At 40.4% G+C, this 21,579-nt stretch overlaps 2 protein-coding genes across 3 annotated transcripts in view; one reads left to right on the forward strand and one right to left on the reverse strand.

The window, feature by feature from the left end:
* The window catches only part of LOC148413563 (rho guanine nucleotide exchange factor 9), a 38,667-nt gene extending 22,036 nt beyond the window's left edge, over positions 1-16,631 (forward strand). The window contains exons 6-15 of one of the 2 annotated variants that reach the window (XM_088431554.1): positions 187-366; positions 874-963; positions 3,293-3,493; positions 4,476-4,655; positions 5,466-5,698; positions 6,376-6,505; positions 7,744-7,875; positions 10,000-10,243; positions 10,389-10,457; positions 12,637-16,631. In XM_088431554.1, the coding sequence (XP_088287680.1) occupies positions 187-366; positions 874-963; positions 3,293-3,493; positions 4,476-4,655; positions 5,466-5,698; positions 6,376-6,505; positions 7,744-7,875; positions 10,000-10,243; positions 10,389-10,457; positions 12,637-12,812 (1,635 nt within the window). In that variant the 3' untranslated portion in view covers positions 12,813-16,631. The remainder of the gene's footprint in view (positions 1-186; positions 367-873; positions 964-3,292; positions 3,494-4,475; positions 4,656-5,465; positions 5,699-6,375; positions 6,506-7,743; positions 7,876-9,999; positions 10,244-10,388; positions 10,458-12,636) is intronic. The other variant, XM_088431555.1, reaches the window with a different exon arrangement.
* Positions 16,632-18,849: 2,218 nt separating this feature from the next.
* asb12b (ankyrin repeat and SOCS box containing 12b) lies at positions 18,850-20,274 on the reverse strand. Its single transcript, XM_088432038.1, has 3 exons — positions 19,999-20,274; positions 19,063-19,591; positions 18,850-18,992 (listed from the first exon to the last, which is right to left on the reverse strand). Exons 1-3 carry the CDS (start codon positions 20,269-20,271, stop codon positions 18,850-18,852), a joined length of 945 nt encoding a protein of 314 aa, XP_088288164.1. The 5' UTR covers positions 20,272-20,274.
* Between the last annotated feature and the right edge of the window lie 1,305 nt (positions 20,275-21,579).

Below are 21,579 nucleotides of genomic sequence, written 5' to 3' on the forward strand. Positions count from 1 at the left end.
GCATATTAAAGCAGATAAATGAGCAACAGATTGTTATATAATAAAGTTTATATGTGATTGAGTTATCATTTAAGATTGCCCTTATATGTGTGTTTTTTTTTATTTCAGTAATGTTAACACATTTGAAGACTAATTAAACTGTGCTATAGATTGTGATATATATTTTCATTCTCACCTGTTCTTCAGTTGATAAGTGGAGGGTCAATCGTCAACGCTGAGGCGGTATGGGACCATGTGACCATGGCGGACCGGGAATTGGCATTTAAGGCCGGTGACGTCATAAAGGTGCTGGATGCCTCCAACAAGGACTGGTGGTGGGGACAGATTGATGAGGAGGAGGGATGGTTCCCTGCCAGCTTTGTGCGGGTGAGTCTGATGCAGCCACAGCTGGCCCACGTCTACAGACTCAACATACACCCACACACACAACTGGAGGCACAATAAAGATATGCAAACAAACAAACATTGATATTGCTGGCTTTTCACACATACTTGTATACACAGCGGTGAACAAGAATTTGAAGACATATTGCCCTATTAAAAATAAATGCTGAGGGTGGCCCTTTCATGTGGCGTCAGGTCTATCTTTTTTTTCTTTCAAATGCACCCACCTTATTGTCATTTTACATCGTGATTACATAACTACAAATTTCTGAACAGAACTAGTCCAACTTTGTTTGATGAAGCTCCTGTGTTTTATTACCTTGAGGGTTCACTGAAGGAAGATTCCACATTCACAGCAGAACGCCTCCCTCTACCTCCAGACACCCCTCATTGCCATTCCCACCTGTCCACCCTTCCATTGTCACTACCAAGAGGGCAGGACTGTCTACCAAAAAGTATCTTTCTGTTGTGTCACTCTTTCTCTCCAAGGTGGAACCCCACCCTCCTCAGCCCCAAACAAAACAGGTTTTCTATATCAACCCCATAGCAACTCCACGGTTCCAAAACACCACGTCAAAGGTGCGTTTTTTTTCCAGCCTCATCCACCCATCCAGCCTGTCAAACCGCCATGCAACGCACCCTCAACATTACCAAACATTAACCTCATCCAATCACCCTTGACAGGTGTCATAGATACTGGGTAGTAGTGATGAGTCAAAAGTAAAGATCTTAATTTTCTTCCTCGAGACTTATACTCGAAGTATTTGAGACATTAGGCAGTTTGAGTGACAATTATCAAGATAAAAATGAAAATGTATGCTTAATGGCATTTTTTAAAACTATTTTTTTTTCTTTACAGTTCATTTACTGTTGACTCTGACTATTTTCTTTAGTTTTAAGGCTGCGCTACTGGTTCTCGTCTGCAGTTCAGTGCTCTCCCACCCGTCACTCTGCTTGTCTGTGGCGCTGCATTTCACGTCTTGTGTTTGGCATTCTACCCGTCAGTACTTCGATGTTCCTGTATATTGGCAAACTGTGTGTTGTCAGGTGTTGGCTGCTGGGCATTTAAAGTCACGCTCACTGTGCCTTTTCTATTAGCGGGATGGAATATTTTGTGTGGGTATGAATGTTGGGGAGCAAATGTGCATGTGAGGACGTTTGCAAAAATCAACAGTGAGTGGATGAGGTGAACACATCACTGTTAAAAAACTGATTTTTCTAATGTCAGCACAACGTGCAATTGTAAACTGTAGGGGCAAACTGTGTTTACTGGTTTGCTGATGTGTTCTCTAGCAATATTTTTTACACAATGATGTCTTTTCCGAATGCATTTCTTGAGGTATCAAGGTTTATGGCCATTCAAAGTTAGATTTTGGCCTTGCTCCTGACATACACATATTTCCAGATTCTCAAAATCTTACTATATTATAGACGGATTATAGTTGATGAAATTCCTCAATTCCCGGCGATTGAATGAAAATGCTTTTAATAAAACGTTGGACTATTTGTTCACACGTTTTTTTTTGTTTTTTTTTTTCAAAAAGAAGACTCACGACCCATCCTTGCTTGTGAACAAATGAACCATTCGGCGATGCTCCCTTTTATACCACATCATGGCTCATCGGTTTCCAGTTAACCGGTTCACGTTTGGGATGTTTCACAGGTTTTTTTTTTTTAAGTGTTTTAAAACCTTCCCGGTCTTATGTTGTCCAGCTTTTATGAAAGATGCTGAAGGCATCAAATCAGAAGTGTGAGAATATTTGTAAAAACCTTCTTTGTAGTCTATTAAGTTGAATATAGCTGAATTCTTTTTCTGTTTTTCTAAAATTGGTCATCTGATGTTTTCAAGCTGTGTTTGATCGTTACCTGAGCACTGAGAATTTGTATTGACATCTACAGGCCCAACGATAAATGGCGGAATGCCCGTGTTATGCCCGTATTATTGTAAAGAACATTTTTGACAACCATTTTAAGTCTCTACTTAATAAAACTGCTATTCAAAGGAAACAGACAATGATAAAAAGGTTTAACAGTATTACATACACCACAGAACACAGTATAGACCTTAAAAAGTGAAACCATATTGATGTCACCAAAATCGTGATATCCAAATACTAACCAAAAGAGATCAACAGCATTATTAAATATAAAAGTAATGCATTCCAAGCTCTTGTTGTGAAGCACTGTACAATCACATTCAAATAGCATTTTTTTTCTGTGACTAAACTGCCTTAAAACCACATATTGCTGTTATTTATTATTATATTTAGAAAATATTAGCTTTATTGGAAGATATAATTGAGCCCAGACTGAACTCAGACCTAAATCCCACTGCAAGTATTTAGGCAGTGGGGTCACTACAAGAATGTCCTTACAATTTGATTCGGAATGCTACTGCAAGCAAGAGTGACCCAATAGACAAAACGTGCTATACTGATAACTTCCTGACTAAAAAAGACAGAATGTTGTTATTGAAGCAAATGTGCTTGAACAAACCATGCTGTCTTGTTTGCTGTAATTATTTTTATTCCCAGAATATATATTTTTTTACGGAAATGAAAAGTGAGCATGTTATATACCACGTGTAAAGTGGGAAGGAGTTTTCAATTCTAACAATGGCCTTTTTAATTTTGCATTTTAACAGTGGTGTGATCACTTATTTTTCAAATCCACTGAACATGTGCACCTATCTAAGTCGTATGTCCTCTGGAAATGAATCTTTGAAATGATATGGCCTGTCTCATATTATATGTGTCCGTGTGTATGTGGAAGGAAGTCATATTCAATTTTGGATATCAAATGTGTAGTTCATTTTAGTTTAGTTTGCTTTTCATCAAATGCAATCAACACCCAATTGGCTGATTTATCCCATGCCCGTCTTTGTACGTGTGGATGTCTTTGTCATTAGTTGTGGGTGAATCAAGAGGATGGAGGAGGGGAACCGGCCGAAGGCACCAGCGAGGTTCAAAATGGTCACTTGGATCCAGCCAACGATTGTTTGTGTCTGGGCTCGCCTCTCCAGAACCGTGACCAGATGAGAGCTAACGTCATCAACGAGATCATGAGCACGGAGAGGCACTACATCAAACACCTCAAGGACATTTGTGAGGTACGAAATACATAGCTGCAAACCAGTTATTAGACATCATACTAGCTATTACAGCTGATAACCGTAACGAGCTATGAGTTTTTTGCACAGGTCTTACTATCAGGACTAGCCACTGTCTAGATTGCCAGGTTGGCATGATTGAAACAACCCTCGTTTTGATATCTTTGATTCTTTCCTCCTTAAATATGTAATAAAAAGGTAAAAAGGTGATACAATTCCCACATATTAAACAAGATGATTTGTCAAGTCATGTAGTTCAAATCTAAAACCCATATCCCTCTGAGGGGCCAATGTCGCCAACTGTTAGCAAAGGTAGCAGCTGTTTTCCTCTCGTCAGTTTCCTCAAGGTGACAAACGTTTGCCAGACGGTTGCCAGATCTTCATCCGTACTGCTCCTGTCACAGTACGGTATCTGCATTCGTGATAACAAACGGTAACTCTCTTGGCAAATTGGCAACCATTTGGAACACGTTTCTAACCTTGATAAACCTGCATTTGCTGCCTGGGCCAACACTGTTCACCACTTAGTGGGATAGTCAAGTCAGTTAGGTAGAAAATCCCAAGTAACTCAAGTGAGACTCGAATCAAGTCCGCCGCTTGTGTTAATTAAACAAGTGTTTTCGCACCCGATTCGACATTCAAAAAAAGTTGAGGGCGGACCTCTTTGTTATTGACATTCGCGGCTTACACGCAGAGCACTGAGGGTGTGAAGTAGCCGGGGAACACTGTAATATACAAAGACATGTACAACACGTACCGAACATTGTTGAATATTGAAACATATGGTGCTGTTAAATGAAATGTGATAATGTCAATTGTTGGCAGATGTTTTCTGCATGGACACTTAAGAACTGTGTATTCCTTTTACTGTATTTTTTATATTATTGAAATCAACTCAAGGTTTCTGGCCTTATATTTTGTAGTTATCATTAGTCTTTTCTAATCCTCCGTTAATAATAAATATATACTGTATCTTTTGCAGGGTTACCTGCGCCAGTGCAGGAAGCGTGTGGACATGTTTAATGATGACCAACTGAAGGTCATCTTTGGAAACATTGAGGACATCTACCGTTTCCAAATGGGATTTGTTCGAGACTTGGAGAAACAGTACAACACAGAAGAGCCTCACCTTTCCGAAATCGGGCCATGCTTTTTAGAACATGTGAGTTCATTGTGCCCTACTCAAATGGATGTATTTCAATTAAAACACACCAGTAAACTTAAACATATCCCAACACAGTTAAACAGTGGTGTTCTCATCCCAGTTTATGTTTTCATATCACTCTCTGCTGTTCCTTACAGATGTTTGTTTTTTGATCATTGAGCATTTATTTCAAATACACAGCACCAAACTCAGAAATTGAGTGAGCATTATACTGTACTTATCTCATACTAAAACATTGTGTACTGCCTGTCTAATAAGCAGTGGGAAGATGTATAACCTATTTAACAGAGGCGGTTAGTCCGTAGGGATCTACACACTCTGTCTCTGAGTGACGCCCGATGAACAACGAATGACGAGAAACCTAAAATAAATGATGAGTTACCGTAAGCATTGACAGAATGTCACTTTTCGTCCATCATCGTATTCATCAGAGGTGGGCATCCTGTCATGCGTTACTGATGGGCGCTTTTCCTGCCAAGGAATGATGAGAAACCTTAAAACGCATAAACAAGGCAAAAAAATGCCCAGCTTAGGCTCACCATGGTGAAAATATGCAAAAATAAGGAGTAGTCAATAAATTACTTTTCACAATATTGTAACGGACAATAACATCGCATGTGCCTTCATCAATAGTCTACAATATGAATGATGATTGACAATTTGGCCTGCTATCTCAAGATTGATCAAGGAGACGTGAAAGGAACTTTTTCTGGACTAAACCATTGCTAATGCTCAATAATCCTGAACGTCTCTGCCAGATGACCATTTTAAGTCTTTTACTCAATATTTTTTTTTTCTTCATTACAGCAAGATGGTTTCTGGATATATTCAGAATACTGTAATAACCACTTGGACGCTTGCATGGAGCTGAGCAAGCTGATGAGGGATGGCAGGTACCAGCACTTCTTTGAGGCCTGTCGACTCCTCCAGCAAATGATTGACATTGCCATAGATGGCTTCTTGCTTACCCCAGTCCAAAAGATCTGCAAATATCCCCTTCAGTTGGCTGAGCTTCTCAAATACACCGCACAAGAGCACAGGTATGGCAAATTGTAAATAAAACACCATTGAATTAGAAGTACTTAGAAAATAATCTGTTGTGAATTATTTAATGCTGTGTATATTCAGGTTTTGACTTTTATCGGTTTTTAATGCAAGCGGTTCTCTCATACGCAGATGCACGTACATGAAAAGTGAGACGTGCATACTCGTGTGTACATCCCATAGAAACATAGTGTAAGAGATTTATCATAACTCAGCCAGCTCCGGGTCATTCACAAACCAGGGGCTCTCAGCCAGATAGGGACAGGCGCCAGCTCTGCCGGCAAGACCTGCCAATTCACAGTTTTCGACTGTAGAGAATCTGCCAAGTATAGGCCATCTCTCTGTCAAACAGATACACACTATATTTGGATCTATTGCAATCAGCTGCAAAAAAAGGAAAAATCCTCCAAAGATTGATGCAGTTGAATTCATAGTTGCTAGACAAAGCGGCTAATCGGTATTCAATAGAGACTTGCTGTTTGGACCTGGTACCAGAAGGCTTACAACTATTACTTTGGGAAACAACCCATGTACTGTATAATACGGTAACACTGTGTCTTTTATTACTGTAGCATTACTTTTTTTTTGTTTTTTTGCAGCCCATTTTCAAAGGTCTTAATTTGACCCCTAAGAGTTATTATTTGTTGTTTATTATTTGTGTCTGTTCCTGCAGCGACTATCGATACGTGGCAGCAGCCTTGGCAGTAATGCGAAACGTCACCCAACAGATCAATGAGAGGAAGAGGAGGCTGGAAAACATTGACAAAATTGCCCAGTGGCAAGCGTCGGTTTTGGATTGGGAGGTATGTACGTCTAAGAACGAGTTACACATCCTGTCGATCCGTCTTTTTTTCATTTGGGTTGTTCATAGTTACAAAGCCATTGCACACAGACACACAGCAGCAACTTAACAATCAACTTGTGATAGTGAGCAATATAGATGCAAATCCTTACACTATAAGTCCATATAATCACTGCTATCTTCTTTCTCAGGAACATACCGTTGCGTCCTGTGGTTAGGTCATGGTGCCTGCTTTCTTCTTACATGTCAGAGACATGTAGTTTCCTTATACTTTCTTCACAAACAAAATCAACAAAAAATAATAATGTACCAACATTCATATTGCACAAAACAAATATGGGATTGCTAATACTATACAATTATTATAACACAAAACTCCAGCGTTTATGTCTTCGGCACTTTACTTTTTCAGTCCTAAAGTCGTAATCATCACAACAATCAGATTAATCGCTATAGTATGTAGCATACACATTTTTTTCTGACGGTGTGGTCTCTTAATGCTGGTTTTACAATATGTATTAAATCTATTCTCTCCGTCTTTGAATTCTGCTTCTAGTTCTCATCAAGATCCTGCGCTCCGTGATTAGTTTCTATTTCACATAATTGAACGTGTCTTCGTTTATATTCATCGTTTCTGTAATCCAACATTTCAACAAGAATTAATTGCATGAGCTTTCATATTTCCAGACATTAACTTATTCACTCATTTTATGAAAATATTTGAATAGTTTTTTTTTCTTTAGCTTACATTAAAATCATTTCTTTTGCCTATATATATATATATATATATATATATATATATATATATATATATATATATATATATATATATATATATATATATATATATATATATATATAAAGAGAGAGAGAGAACATTTCTCCTCAAATAAATTCAGTTATCCACAAAACTGCTCTGCAAAAGAAAAAAGTACCAGTATATACTGTATTTCGATATAGCTAAATAAGTCGGAGCATCCAGTAAATCGACCAAAGGTGATTCCAAGTTTATTTGAATAATTCAATGTACCTTCCTGGTGGATTACAGTTTATCTGCACATCCCTCATAAGGTGATTTGAATCCTTTCTTTGCAAGTGCAATATGCTGTTCTGCTCTACTCTTATGTTGTTTGGAAAGGCTGGATAAAAACGTTAAATATGTTATAAAACGATTCATTCAAAGAGTAAACTTTGGGTTTATTGATTTTTTTTTTTTTAAATCCATTTTGATGTTTCTAGGGGGATGATATCTTGGACAGAAGCTCAGAGCTCATCTACACTGGGGAGCTGTCATGGATCTATCAGCCATATGGGCGAAGCCAGCAGCGAGTCTTCTTCCTCTTTGATCACCAGCTGGTTCTCTGTAAGAAGGTAAAATGTCTTTCTCTTTGTTCACTTTCTTCCTTTCATTTTGATTCCCGTTTGCTTGAAAACAAGCTGATAAGGGAGAACACAACCCCTGCTGGCTGCTTGAAATGTGTGCATCCCATGCTGACTACAGAGATGCTTGACGCCAATGCAACTTCTTGCTTAGGTTGGAAATATACAGTATTACTCAATTCAAGACATATGAGCCCTCGGTTAAGTTCAAATCCTCAGCGCTTTTCCTCAAAATGCAGCTGCGGTAATTTGGGCTTCGATGCACCAAGGCTGTGCTCCCAGAGGCGGAGGAAATGTATTCTCACACGCGTCCAAATGAGGACCATAAACAATGATCTTGGTATATACACAGCCATACAGTGTATAGTTCATGTATGGCTTGGATAATGCTAGTAATGACACGATTAATAATTTATTGACCTCATCCGTCCTTATACCTTTCGCTGCTGATCGTACCTGTCAGCACAAATCAATTCCAGCATATTTGTGCAGTGTGCCGTTCTCAGTTTTTGCAGTGCCAAATTAAAAAAATAAAAAAAAATGCAAGGGTTTGCTGAAATTTGGTTTAGTCTTTTTTACTTCCTTTTCTCCCCCCTGGGTGTGCTAGCCCTCCATCTTTTCCTCTCCTATTGTTTTTATCAGTCGTGTACGTGTACATAGATGCAAGTTTATCTCTGTATGCTCATTAGTTGTTCTGTTTCTCATTTTACCCCTGCTGACCTCCTCGTGTACGTGGATGTTGTTTGGTCCTAAGGCAATAGTGCTGTGGCCAATAGTTTATGTTTACATACTGTAGAAGCAAATCAAGTTATGTTGGCTAAGGTTATTAGTGCCAGTGTACCGTTGACATGGTCAGATGTTGCCTTTGGCCTTTTCTGAAATTCGGCGTGTGTGTTACATAATGCGCTGCTGTGTTAATTGATTTAAAAGGACTGTAGAGGTTTGCACCCATTGTGTAGTAGTGTAGTCAAAATACAATTTGACATTTTTACCTTTTGCTTTTTACAATATTGAGCCGAGTGCAATCAGCTGTTTGAGGTTTTGGGGTTTTACATTGTGTTATGGTGGCAGATCAAAAGATTGGTATTCATACAACAAAAAGTGGCTACATTAGTGTTTTTGTTGCTAATCGTAGATGTATCTGCAGTCGTAGTTGGGTGTTTTGCATTTTTGTGGTAGGCTAAATGGGTTGCTTCTGTGGTAAGCAAGTTCCTTGGATATCACCCTTCCATTATCAGGTCATATTTGGAGTTAAATTCACCATTCATTGGACTAACAACGCTCACATGTTCTTTCATTTTCATTCTGAAGTTATCCCCCCCGCCTACAACTGCAGCCTATGAAGTTTTCCCAAACACAAAAACAGCCAACAGGGTACTATTGACCTATGCTTTCCAACCCCCAATTATTCAAGCACAGGAATCCCGTATGCATAAAAGCAGGTCTAAATACCATACAGAAGGCATACAGTTAGAGATTAAAAATTGGATTAAGGCAATTATAAAAAATAACACTTTAGATGTCGAGCAGATACATCCACTTATGGCACTCTTGTGTTTCTGGTACTATGCCTGTCTGAAAACAGTCACATGATGAGTTTTCACGAAATACGTTGCTGTGCAACTAAGAATCATGGGCAACGTAAGCAAAATTGGTTAAGATAATGGATGGATTCAAAATGATATTTTTCCCTCGAATTTTGGCCAGATTGGAAATATTCCTTAAACATTATTAGTCTGTGGGGCATTTGAGTTTTAAGGTTTGAATTTATCATTGGTTTACACAGCGTGATCAAAAGTAAACTCTAAAAGTTCAATGATTATTTGAAGCTAACAGCGTTGAAACTTTAAGTAGCTGCTTTACCTTGTACAAGCGCTGCTCTCATACACTTATCAATGCCAGTGTTAAAATAGCCTTGATAAGCATACTTTTTTAGCAAAACTGTCATCCCTCTATGTGCAAAGTGGGTGCTAGCAGATGGAAAGGGTTCAGGAAGACAGACTGTCCAGCATCAATATAAGGTGGCTTGTTGACACCTCTGCAGAGATTTAAAAACACACACTCACACCGCATTCTTGAACTACACACAACTCATCTTTCTGTGCACCTCGCCAGGATCTGATACGACGGGACATTCTGTACTATAAGGGTCGCATCGACATGGATCGCTATGAGGTGCGGGACGCCATTGACGGAAGAGACGATGACTTCAATGTAAGTGTGAAGAATGCCTTCAAATTGTGCAACAAAGACAGCGACGAGATCCACATCTTCCTGGCCAAGAAGCCGGAGGAGAAGATCCGCTGGCTCAGAGCTTTCCATGAGGAGAGGAAGATGGTGCAGGAGGATGAGAAAATCGGTCAGTCGCGTATTTGAAAAATCTTTGCTTCATTCCTAATTGAAATGATAGCTTCAGTTACTGTTCTTTTTTAGTACAACCCGACACCATAACAATTCGTTTTAAGGTGTAATGTCAAACAATCTCTGTGTCGTTTGCTGTTTAGGTTTTGAGATCTCAGAGTACCAGAAACGGCAAGCAGCCATGACAGTGAGAAAAGTGACCAAACAGAAAGGTGAGGCAACAAGAAGATATCAGGTGATTTCATTTTCTTTTCCTTGTTGCTGTGCTCTGTCTTCTCATTGTTGTTTACTATTCGTTCAACTTGCTTTTTCTCTATCTACTTTCAATAACGTTTCCTAAACACACAGACACACATTTATGAAGGTTGCTGGAAAAGTACAGTATATCAAGGTTTGCCCTCGGCCTTCCATTTGGGTTAAATGTCCGTCTGCTCAAATGAAGACGACTTGCCACACGTAATAAAGCAGCTCGTAAACATCAATGAAAAGACAGAGGGACTGTTTGCATGTAGTTATTGCGTTTTAAAGATGACACCCGTCTTAATGGCATCTGGATCCACCGTCGCAATTATCTTGAAGTCATTTCCATTAAATATTTTTGGTTGGATTTAGCAACTTTTTTCTTCAACCGAGCTAGGGAAAAATGTCGGTCATAATATGTACTTCATACCTGTTTCTGTAGTTTTAGGTACAGTTTTAGTAGCGTAGGCGCCCTTGTAATATTAGCTCCGTAGCTTGGGACTAGCTCATAAGGTCCAACATGAAAGTGAACACAATTGTCAAGGTTCTTTCAGATCTTGAAAGAACTTATAAAAAATATAAAATTTGGTTAATCATGATATATGTAGGCACTAAAGTTAGGGATCGACACACATCCGGTTTTTGTAAAATTCACCCAAATATCAGTAAAAACGAGGGGTCGAGTTATACTTGAGATCGACTTGTATTTGGGAAAAATTGGTACCTGCTACTTTATGTATTTCACGCATGTAAAATCTAAAATCAAAACTGAGTTTCGTGGATGTGAAAAAACTTGAAAAGTTTCATTGGAGTATGAATACTGTTCAATACTTATTAAGCAGCATTGTCTGTGATAGTTTTCCACTTTACTTTGTCTGATTCTGTCTGGTGGAACAACAGATAGTTGCAAGTAAAATCTACCATCACAGCGCCAGAACTAAGTGAAGAATTTCAAGCACAGATTTTAGATACTAGCAACCGACAATATATGCACTGGGCCCACATGTCACAAATTCTGGTGTCATCCTTTCCATTTTAATTTTAATTTGAGTCCAAATGTCGTTTTTGTGTTTCTGTTTTTCTTGTTTTTTCGCTATGGCACAATAAGCATTATCACCCATTGATGTATGAATTAACCAATGACCACTTCTGAATGTTTTCCCTGGCGTGAACCCTTGTAGATGTCTTTTGCAAGTAAATGTTGTTTATGTGCTATATGTGTACATGGCTGGCACAAGGTGAAGTACTCTCTTGAATTTCAGATTCATTTATAGATTTCATCTTGAGAAAGAGGGCCATGTTGTATGGACATGGTTTGAAAATGATAAAGGTATATGCATTAGAGTTCTCTTTAGCGCTAGCACAATAAGATGCCATGGCAACTGCTAAAACAGCATTGGGAGGTGTTGTCATTAACGTTGGCACTGGAGCATGCAGTCACTGTCCAATGTGCTGATAAGCATTATCACATCTCAGAGAAACAGCTTCCTCGATCACAAATAGAGGAAGCAAACCCTTCTCACTGCTGCTAAAACAGTGTTTGGCAAAATACCTATAAAAGAACAAACCTTTTCGACTCTTTTTTTTTTTTTTTAATCTATTCCTGAGATGCCATGGCAGCTTTGGAATCTTTCATCTCCAAATATAGTAGTTTGTAAATCTGGCAGCAATACATGTGATGCTTGTAGAGCAGCTCAATGACATGGTAGAATCTAGTTAAATGCACATGAAAAGCTTTCTGTTGGGTTCTACTTTCACCACCCTTGTGTTCCTCAAGTGTTGAGGTTGCTATTCAAACAAATATGCCGTCAACAAAAACGGAGGAACGACGTCTCTCTCGTCCAAAAGCTAGTTGTATCCGATGTGACGTGTAGGTTCTGCTCTTTGCTTGAATAGCATCTTTGGTCTTCACTAACGCCGACTTCCGCTTCCCATCCTCTCCGGCGGTCATCATGTGATCATGTTTCAGGTTTAACATGCAGGAATGTTACCAATGGAATCTCATTTTTATGCGTGCGCCTGTGTGCTGTGGCAGCATGAATAGATGTTGTGTTGTCAAGCAATTCAATGAGTATACTGACGATCGTTTTCTCTTTGCTTTGTGCCTATGCCGCCTCCTTGTCCCCCTGCCCTTTCTTGCTGCTCTTCTAGGTGTAAACAGGTGCACGCCCCCCTCATATCCGCCCCCCCAGGAACCCCTCAGCGCGGGGCAGTATGAGGTAACGGAGGACATGGCACAAGGAGAGGTTTTTGAATTCAGTCAATCCAAAAGAGGCCAGGCTCCTTTCTGGCAAAATTTTAGTAGATTAGCTCCATTTAAGAAATAGAGACTTCTGAAGGACCAGCTATTTTTTTTTTCTTAGAAGCACTAAACACTGGATGATCTTGTCCCACAATGAAGAAAATACAAAAACACACTGACTTGAGACTTTCAGAGTTAAGGACCAATGTTACTAGTGGGTGTGGCTGAAAGCAGCAAGTGGACCGAAGACTTTCGCCGAACGCGGGGTCGGGGGAGATAAAACGTAACAATTCATACACGTCGACAACATCCTTAGTTATCACGCTTCTCCGGCTCAGTCCTACCGTCACGCGCACTCTCGCGTGACCTGTATCATCACACTATCTGAATGTCCTGGAATTCGTTGAGATTGTTGTCTTGAAATCCTCCTTAAATCCATTGTCCGTGGACACAAACCGGGCAGCGCCAAGTCGTTGTACGATCGTGTCCAAGATCTTGCTGCGCTGCTATGTGAGACTGTGCGTTGCGTTTTGTGAATGTGTGCCCAAGTAACGCTTGGCCCGTCTGAACTACCCGGAAACCCGAGTCCGCGGGGCATCACTCCCCCACCGCAAATTGCAGACCATTTACGCTCCGCTCGCCCCTCGGTAGCCCTCTCGTCGCAACGCTTCCCCTCTTCGTCATCCTAACCCTCGTCATCTTTATCTCACCGCTCACCTGCTCAGCCTTTATGAGTCAGAGGAAGCATTTCAATCCTTCAAAAAGCTGCCACCGGCAATGATATGACGGCTCCAGGAACAAATCAATAGCGGGAATGTCAGAAGTATAGTGTATTAATATTTTTTCACCAAGCAGTTTTGACAGGGTATTCATATCCCATCACGCAGAAGGTCAAGGGCTGTGGGTTGTGGGGAGCTTGCCGCTCAGATGAACCTGCTGGGAGCGGGAGATAGACAGGCGACGCACCAGCCGCCCGGCGCCGGAGCCCCTCCCCTTTCTCCCTAGAGACCACCCATGTAGCACTGTGCTGGCAGCTCACGGACCGTTTGGAAAGAGCAGGGCCCACCTCTGGAAATGCACCCAGTGAGCTTGATCTTTCAAATGTCTTTTTGGGGTTGTTCTTGTTTTTTTTTTGGTTTTTTTTCGTCAGCTCTTGAAAAAAATATGTTTGACTAATTTTGTATTGTTCTCACAGCTTGGATGAGTTTTTGTTTTTTCTACTGCGGAAGATCAATGCGCGTTGATGGCTTCGGTAAAATAAGGTAGATCCTGAGCTACCGCAATGAGGTGTTACAAAGCAAGTGTAAAAGAAGCGTAGTATGAGTATAGAGGCACAAGGATGGTTAAAATGTGTAGCATACAGGCATTTTCTGATTGTGATTCATCTCCACAGACCGCAGCTTAAAATCTTGGCATTCCCCTTCCATCCTGTTGTTTATTCAGATCTGATCCATGTTCTGGCACACTATTCACAGAATTTCTGAAAACTGTGGCCCGATCAGATGGATTTGTTGAACCCAAAATGATCGGGATGCTTCTTGAGCAGAGCGGCTAGAAAAACACAGCTTGAGAAAGGCCGATTTCTGTCGCTCCTGTTGGAATGTAAGCAAAACATCTGGCCACGGGTTGTAAGTATATTTTGACCTCAGACACCTTTTCCAGTGGTATTCAGCGGACAGTGCATTTCGGTATCTGAGCAATCTGCCATCATTACCGCGTGACTCAATATAAAGGGTTTTCGGTATATGGTTTTATGTCATTTGTTTGCCTTCAAATAGACCTTAGATCTTCCTGGGAAAACTCCGTAGAATTTCTTTGTGTGTCGTACAAGCCGCGTTTGATTTCAGTAAAGAAAGTGGTGACACGAATGAGCGGTGTCCCTCCCGGCCAGATTGTTCCGGAAGAGAATTCCCTTCACCGCCAACCTACGGTTCCTTGAGCATGATAACCTCAGGTCCAGTGCTGCGCCCAGCCCACCTCCTTACCCCCGCAGATGCAAAGGCACACAGAGACACACAAACATGCGCACTTACTGGCCCGTTGTGCTGCGGAGAAGAGAGATGCTATCTAACAGTGCCTTCCAGCATTCCACTAGTGATTAGCTATTCAGTTTCACAGGCAGATTTGAATTCGTCATGGATTTTCCCTTCAGTGTGGGGCTCGCAACGGTATTTTCCTTTGTCTGGCACGAGATCCACTCTGACAGATCTCTTCCACGTGAGTCGTTTGCGCGCGCGCGCGGCGCACTCAAAACACTTACAGTATTTTGTTACTTTGTCACACTTGCAGAGCTGCAGTTATCTTGCACAAATATAAGTTATTCTGATTTCAGATGTAGTATATAGAAATGATAGAATTCCTTTATTGTTGAAAGAGGTTTCGTTCGGGATATATATTAGAAATCATTAGTTTTGCTTAGTGGGCTTAGAGTATACTGTTCAAAGACTATTATAAGCAATGGGTTATGAATTAAATAAGAAAAAGTCATCTATTTTAACGTTATCAGCTACGCACTGTAAATATTGTAAAGTAAAAAGAACAGATCATATATTTGGATATTGGTATTTTGCGTTGGAGACGAATGTTGTTCCAGTTCTAGCGTACGGTAGAGCTCAGTACCAGGTAAATGCATGCTTGTGGCATCCGATACTTTGCATGAGACTTAAAACGACTCTTTACACTTTGTTTAGTTTCATTTCACTTGGGCGAATGAAGCATTCGATCGTGAACGCACTGCCATCTCACCGGAGGGATTTCTGGTCTCTGTCCACCCGTCTTCTGCTTACGTCGCATAGCTTTTGTTCTTATTCCGCGTCGGGAGGAGGAAAGGGACTTAACCTCACACCGAGTCGGAGTGAGCTCTTCGTCGATCAAACGAAAGGCACCGGCAGCCAAATATTCAATGTTTTCTCTTTTGTATTCCAAGCTACACTGGCATAGCTCTAATCGCTGGTTATTTATGGATACCAGTAACTGCTGAGCTTCAGATCTGAGGCAAAACGGGTATAATTTTTCTATGACAACAAAATAGGAGCTAGCACTGATCATAGGAACTGTGTATAGATTTTTAGTCTAGCAGAAGAGCTGAACGCATAGGAACTCTGCGGGGGGGGGTGTTATAAATAACCCTAATCCTGAAGACGCAGAGTACTTCATTACAATTCATATCACGCTCTTGTTTCCAAATAATGCTCTGAGGTTTAACAACTTGACAGTAAAGACGATGTTCTCAATTGTATTTATTTAATTCGTAGCCAATTTTTCAAACATCTTGGTTTTGTTGATCTTATATAGTCAACATTCTGAGCTTTTATTCAAGTCTCTCAGTGCTAAATAGTTTTTTTTTTTAATATCCCATTTGTTCTCCACTTTTGAGCTGAAACAGCCAAGTTAGTGAACAAGAATGCCTAGAGGGCTGCTTTCAGTCATCCTTTTTATTCCAAAGTGTATACAAAAAGCACTCACATGGACCACGGTGGCATCGCCGCCAGCGATCCCTTGGTTGCGACCGAACCGTCAGGGTACCACAGAGTCCGATGAGCCATAATTAGATGCGGTTTTCGATGACAGCAATGCGAGCTAAAGACTGACGTCCCATTATTAGAGACACGCTATTCATTGTATAATACCATATAGTCCAAGGTCTCAGTTTTGCCTACCACATAAAACAACTCACGACCCAAAGTCCTTGTCTCCATATGCAAACATTTGTCATTTTTGTTCTTGCTGGCATTTTGAGTTTATTTGATGTAGAAATGAAAAATAATGCCTATTCAATCCAGAAACTGTGAATGGGAGAGTGGAGATGTCAACTGTATGTACATTATATGTTTTGGTGTATTCAGAAGCACTGGGAATATGTTGTACTTCGCTGTAAAAAAACAAATAAATAAAAATGAATCCATATATGCTATAGCTGTACTTTTGTTGACAATAAAACCTCTACAGAATGTTGTGTGGGATTTGTGCGTGAGTGTGTGAATTACACTTTCTGTTCTTTGTTATGATTTGATAGTAATTACAATATTTGACACAAGGATTCATTCAGTATTATTTCTCACAGTTTGACGGGCCTGACCCACAGTACAATATTGTACGGCAGTATAGTACAGTAGTATGGTATAGTACAGAAGCACAGTATAGTACTGTATACTATAGACGGCAAACTCAATTCTTATTTTCCGTTCTGAAATTTTACTCACTCATAGTTTTGATCGCAATTACATTTTGAAATATTTTGTAAGTTTGATTTCTTGTTTAAATTATCCACATCGGATGTTAATCGGTTGCTCATTTATGTTGATGGGTAAAAATGAAGAATAAGTGCGTTGGCCTGAGTATAAAATAGCATGTTTATATTCTCACGTTTAAAGACAATGTTGACCCACATTTTACACGTTGAGGTAGTTTTGTGGCATCAGAAGATTTTCAGATTTTTTTGGGAGGTTTTTTTTTTTTTTAAGTTTGGGGATGTCTCGTTTCCTCACGTGCTTTGATGTCTTCCTCGTTAGTTCTGGGTTTCACCTGTTCTCCCCATCCTGGCCCCTTGTGTTCACCTATCCGTTCAAACCCTTTGTGTCTTGTCCAGGTGTTACTTGTCTCATTATTTTTATTTTTTTGTAGTTATTTCTCTGGCGCCCTTTCAGTTTTTCTCAGCCATTGCTTCTTTGTGGATTCTTGTCCATTTCTGGTCAAGAATAGCCCATTCCTCTTTTTTTTTTGTTCTTTAGCCACTTTTTTGACTATCATTTTAGTATTTCTAATCCCTTACACGTTTTTTGACCCTTTTGTTTTATTTTTGGAAAAATAAGTACATTTTGTTTTGACCAGGCTATAGTTCTGCCTTGCCTTCCTGCATTTGGGACCACCATACCCATCTACTGTTTGTGACAGGGAATGACTGTCACGTCAAAAGAGAAAAATTTGTTGGTAATCTTTCAGTCCTTGCTGATGCACAATTTGTCTGCTTTCATGAAGCGGACAAACGAAGAAGCTTGGTGTTTTGCTCAAGTGGAGTAGAGATTTTGAAAAAGTGATCACCTTAGAGCAGTACAGACAGCAGAGATTAAATGCACTAGCTACTGTATGCTGTCCTTTGAAAATAAATTCAGTCATGGTTTATTGGACTTTGACAAATGGGTATTTGACAAGTTTGTTCGGATGAAAGATCAACGGGCATCTTTTCTATTGAAGAAAGGAACAGGTCTGGTGAGTGACACTTTCATTTGGAACCTAAAGCTATGGATTGTGTTTTTGAAACGAAATATATTTTTTGTGTAGGTTTTGCCCCCCTCAACGCCCCCTGTTGGTTAAAACAAAATTACTTCATCAGAGTGGTGCAGCTGACATGTCTGCGGGGCTTGGGAGGAGGGAGGCACGCCAAAAATGAGTCTCCACATTGTAACTATGCTGCCATTAATAAGTAATAAAGCGTATGCAAATACATCTCTCTGACGACTGCTTCCCTTTCTCAGTCTTTCACTTCAACCCACAGATGCAAGTGTTTTTCTTTGTTAGTTTTTTTTCGGCAAGATTTTTAATACTCCTTTGTGTGGCTGTTTTCTTTTCCTTTTGTTTTGCCCCCCCCCCCCCCCCCCCCCCCCAAGAGATTTGCTCCAGATAAGACTCTTTGTAGGGCTAACTTAATTGTTTTATGAGTTAGGGCATACTTGCATAACCCGAGTGATGGAGGACGAATTCTAGAAAAACTCAACATGCCTTTGGCACGTCCTAAAATGAAGTGAACTCAAAAAATAGCACAACTGCGGCCTCTAGCGCTCAGTTACTGTGTTACACGTTGTGAGGCAATGAGAAGCGTTTGTCTTTGACGGTTTTTTTTAACATCAAAGATCATTTTCAAGAATTTATTGCTTGCGGCTTCAGTTATGCCCATGAACGTCACACTTCAGCAGAGTTGACTAGCGAAGCCCTGCCGTGGTCATTTAATCAGGGGATTTTTTTTTTTTTTTTTTGTGGAATCATGTGCTTAGACAATTGATCGGTTATTTCAATATAATTTGCACGTGTGCAAATTACATTTACCTAACAAGTACCAATCAAGTCCGACTATAATTCGCATGTGTCCATTTCACCACCGGAAGTCTCCAACTAAACCGTGATCCCTAGTACAAATTAGTGTCGTGCTTCAAGTAGTTCCTCAGGGTGAGCGGAATATCCAAGCTGTCAATGGCAGGTTCTTTGTTAGCGAAACGAAGGTGTCTGCGGATTGCCAGGCGAGTCTGTGACATCAGAGGTTTGGGACAAACTGGTGCAAAAGGACGCTCAAAGTTAGCCAGACATTTGACAAAACAAGAGGACATTCACGTGTGTCTTACCCCTTTCCTTGAGAAGCAGCGCCACAGCTTCATTCTGCTTTGTTGTCTTGTCAATAATGAGTGTGGGCAAATACACATCAGCTCCAAAGTCTATAAGAAGTCGGATGTACTCCACGCCGCAACCGTAACGCAAACACACTTCCAGCACAGTCTTTGGCTGCTTCATTCGGGCCAGCAACTTCTCATCCGTGCAGTTATAGTTCGGGTTAGTCCCATAGAGGAGAAGGAGTTTAAAGCAGTCTAGATGTCCGTACACTGCTGAGATATAAAGAGGCCCTCTGCATGCTGTCGCATTAGATGCCCACTCTGGTACTTTTGCTCGAACGTCCACTTCTGCTCCAAAGCGCAGCAGCTCTTTGAGGATGTCCACGTCCCCTTCCCGGGCTGCGGTCAGCAGCGGTGAGCAGTTGTTGTGCTGGCTGCCATTTGGGTCAGCGCCGGCCTTCAGCAGAGCCACCGCGCAATTCAGATGTTTGCCGCAAACAGCGGTGAACAATGGCGTCTGGGCCTTCACATCCAGGCAGTCTACCTGGATGGGGTAACACCACATTGACATTAATTTCGCTAAAACTGCTCAAGTTTTGCACACAATATTGTTCATTTTTCTGCAGTCTGCTTAGTAAAACGTAAACATTTAGATAACTGAAAATGTATCTTGAACTCTCGTTTCTTATTGTGGTTACAGGTTGTAATCGTGGCTCAGTCTGGGAAGCATTTCTAATTCTTTTAATTGAAACGGTCATCTAAATGTTGTAAACAAAGGAAATCTAAATACAACCCCTGGCAAAAATGAGTTGTTACACGTGTTTAACATTTTTTTCATCTTGAATGCAAAATATGTTAAACAGGTGTAAAATGCTAAAGGCTAAGCCTGTTTGGATTGGTGATCTGATTATGTTTGTCTAGCATCCATCACACTACTGAATATAGTCTCACCTCTGCTCCGTGCTCCAGTAGGAGCTCCAGGCACTTCAGGTGCCCCAGAGCAGCAGCATTTCGTAAGGGGGTGACGGGGACCCCCCACCCGCTTCGGGTGTTGACGGACTTCCTGTAGCACTCCTGAGAAAGAAGCTCAGAGAGAAGCGAGACGTCGTCGCTGCTTACGGCCTTGTTCAAGGCTTGGCTCAGCTCATTGTCCTCATCGTCGTCCTTTGGCTGCAGCAATGAGAAGATCTTGGAGATGTCCATCAAACTCATGTCGACAGCCATGTTTACCAGCTGGCCGATGCTAGTCAAAGCTCTTCCATCTGGAAAAGTGGACGATGGAGCTGGTAATGTATATTTTCCCATAAATAAGATTTTTATCTATATATAAAAAAAATAGGTTACAGCTTAGTCTAAAAGAGAAAAAAGTAATAACCAAGTGCATGAAAATGCCTGGAAAAAAAGATGAATATTGTTGTTTTATTGCAGTTACACTGCACATGACAAAAACAAAACCTTTTCCCTGGGGTAATCCACACCCCTCAGCGCCAGTTTATTGTAACACAACTCCATGACAGTGACATTGTTTAACCCTTTCACTACAATTATTTTTGTTTTGTTTTGTACAAATAAAACACATTGAATCGTTTGGTGAAAACTTATTACACTTTTATGTTTAATAACGCTAATACTCTTTACATTTTAAATGTTGTTTTTTTCCGCAAATATTTGCAATGGGGGTCCTTGGAAAATGTACTTTTTAAAAGAGGTCCCTGACTCCAAAAAAGTTTGAGAGGCCCCGCCTTAGACCACACACTTGTACAAAAACACACGCCAGATAAGAGAAAATGATCACCAAAGACCTACAATACATAGTAATCAATATAATCTATAGTAGCACCCACATATATAGCACATATTATCAAGATACTGTATTTCTACAGTACTAAATGGTTATTTGATGAGAAATTGTACATTGCAACCTACCTTGTTGACAGTGGGCTCAGCACTGGCTTGTTGCTGTGAGACTGATGAAATGATGCACAAAAGTATTTTAAAAAATAATCATCAAAGACTCACCGCATTGGGCTTAGGTCATTTCCAAATAAGTGTCAACGCCACGTTACACTCAGGACAGGAAACAAGTACAACAAATGGAGAAAATCCTGTGTGTGTGCAAAGCGTTGTGAATGATGCCTGATAGTGTGTTTGCGTGTGCGTATGTGTGTGTTTAAACCTATGGGTTGGTGGAAGCTAAATTTAGGCCACAGATGGGCCTGGCTGAACTTCCATTCTTGGAGAGTTGAAGCACAGGCGTAAAATTAGAAAGGTGAGAGACCAGAGACACTTTGCGGCTGCTGTTGGCCTGTCGTGAATGTAAAAGCACACATAAAACGCATTCCACATGACGGAATTAAACGTGAAAATGTCATCAAGCATAATGATCAGAATAGAATTTATGGTTCATTCAAGAAGTGGGAGACATTCAGGCTTTTAAATATTTGAAAAATAAACTTTAATAGGAATAAATATATCTTAGATAGCCATCATTAATAATAAACAATGAAATACAGGCAAATGTTAGCTTTCTGG

Source organism: Hippichthys cyanospilos, chromosome 13 (genome assembly GCF_059441005.1).
Source record: "Hippichthys cyanospilos isolate Australia breed blue-spotted pipefish chromosome 13, RoL_Hcya_1.0, whole genome shotgun sequence".
NCBI classification, from domain to species: Eukaryota; Metazoa; Chordata; class Actinopteri; order Syngnathiformes; family Syngnathidae; genus Hippichthys; species Hippichthys cyanospilos.

What these genes read in the sequence shown, in the direction of transcription:
- asb12b (XM_088432038.1), bottom strand. Translation starts at nt 20,271, where the DNA reads ATGGCTGTCGACATGAGTTTGATGGACATCTCCAAGATCTTCTCATTG. An exon ending in TACTGGAGCACGGAGCAGAG is followed by an intron (nt 19,592 to 19,998) that starts GTGAGACTATAT and finishes TACCCCATCCAG; the next exon opens with GTAGACTGCCTGGATGTGAA. An exon ending in GCTGCTTCTCAAGGAAAGGG is followed by an intron (nt 18,993 to 19,062) that starts GTAAGACACACG and finishes CTTTTGCACCAG; the next exon opens with TTTGTCCCAAACCTCTGATG.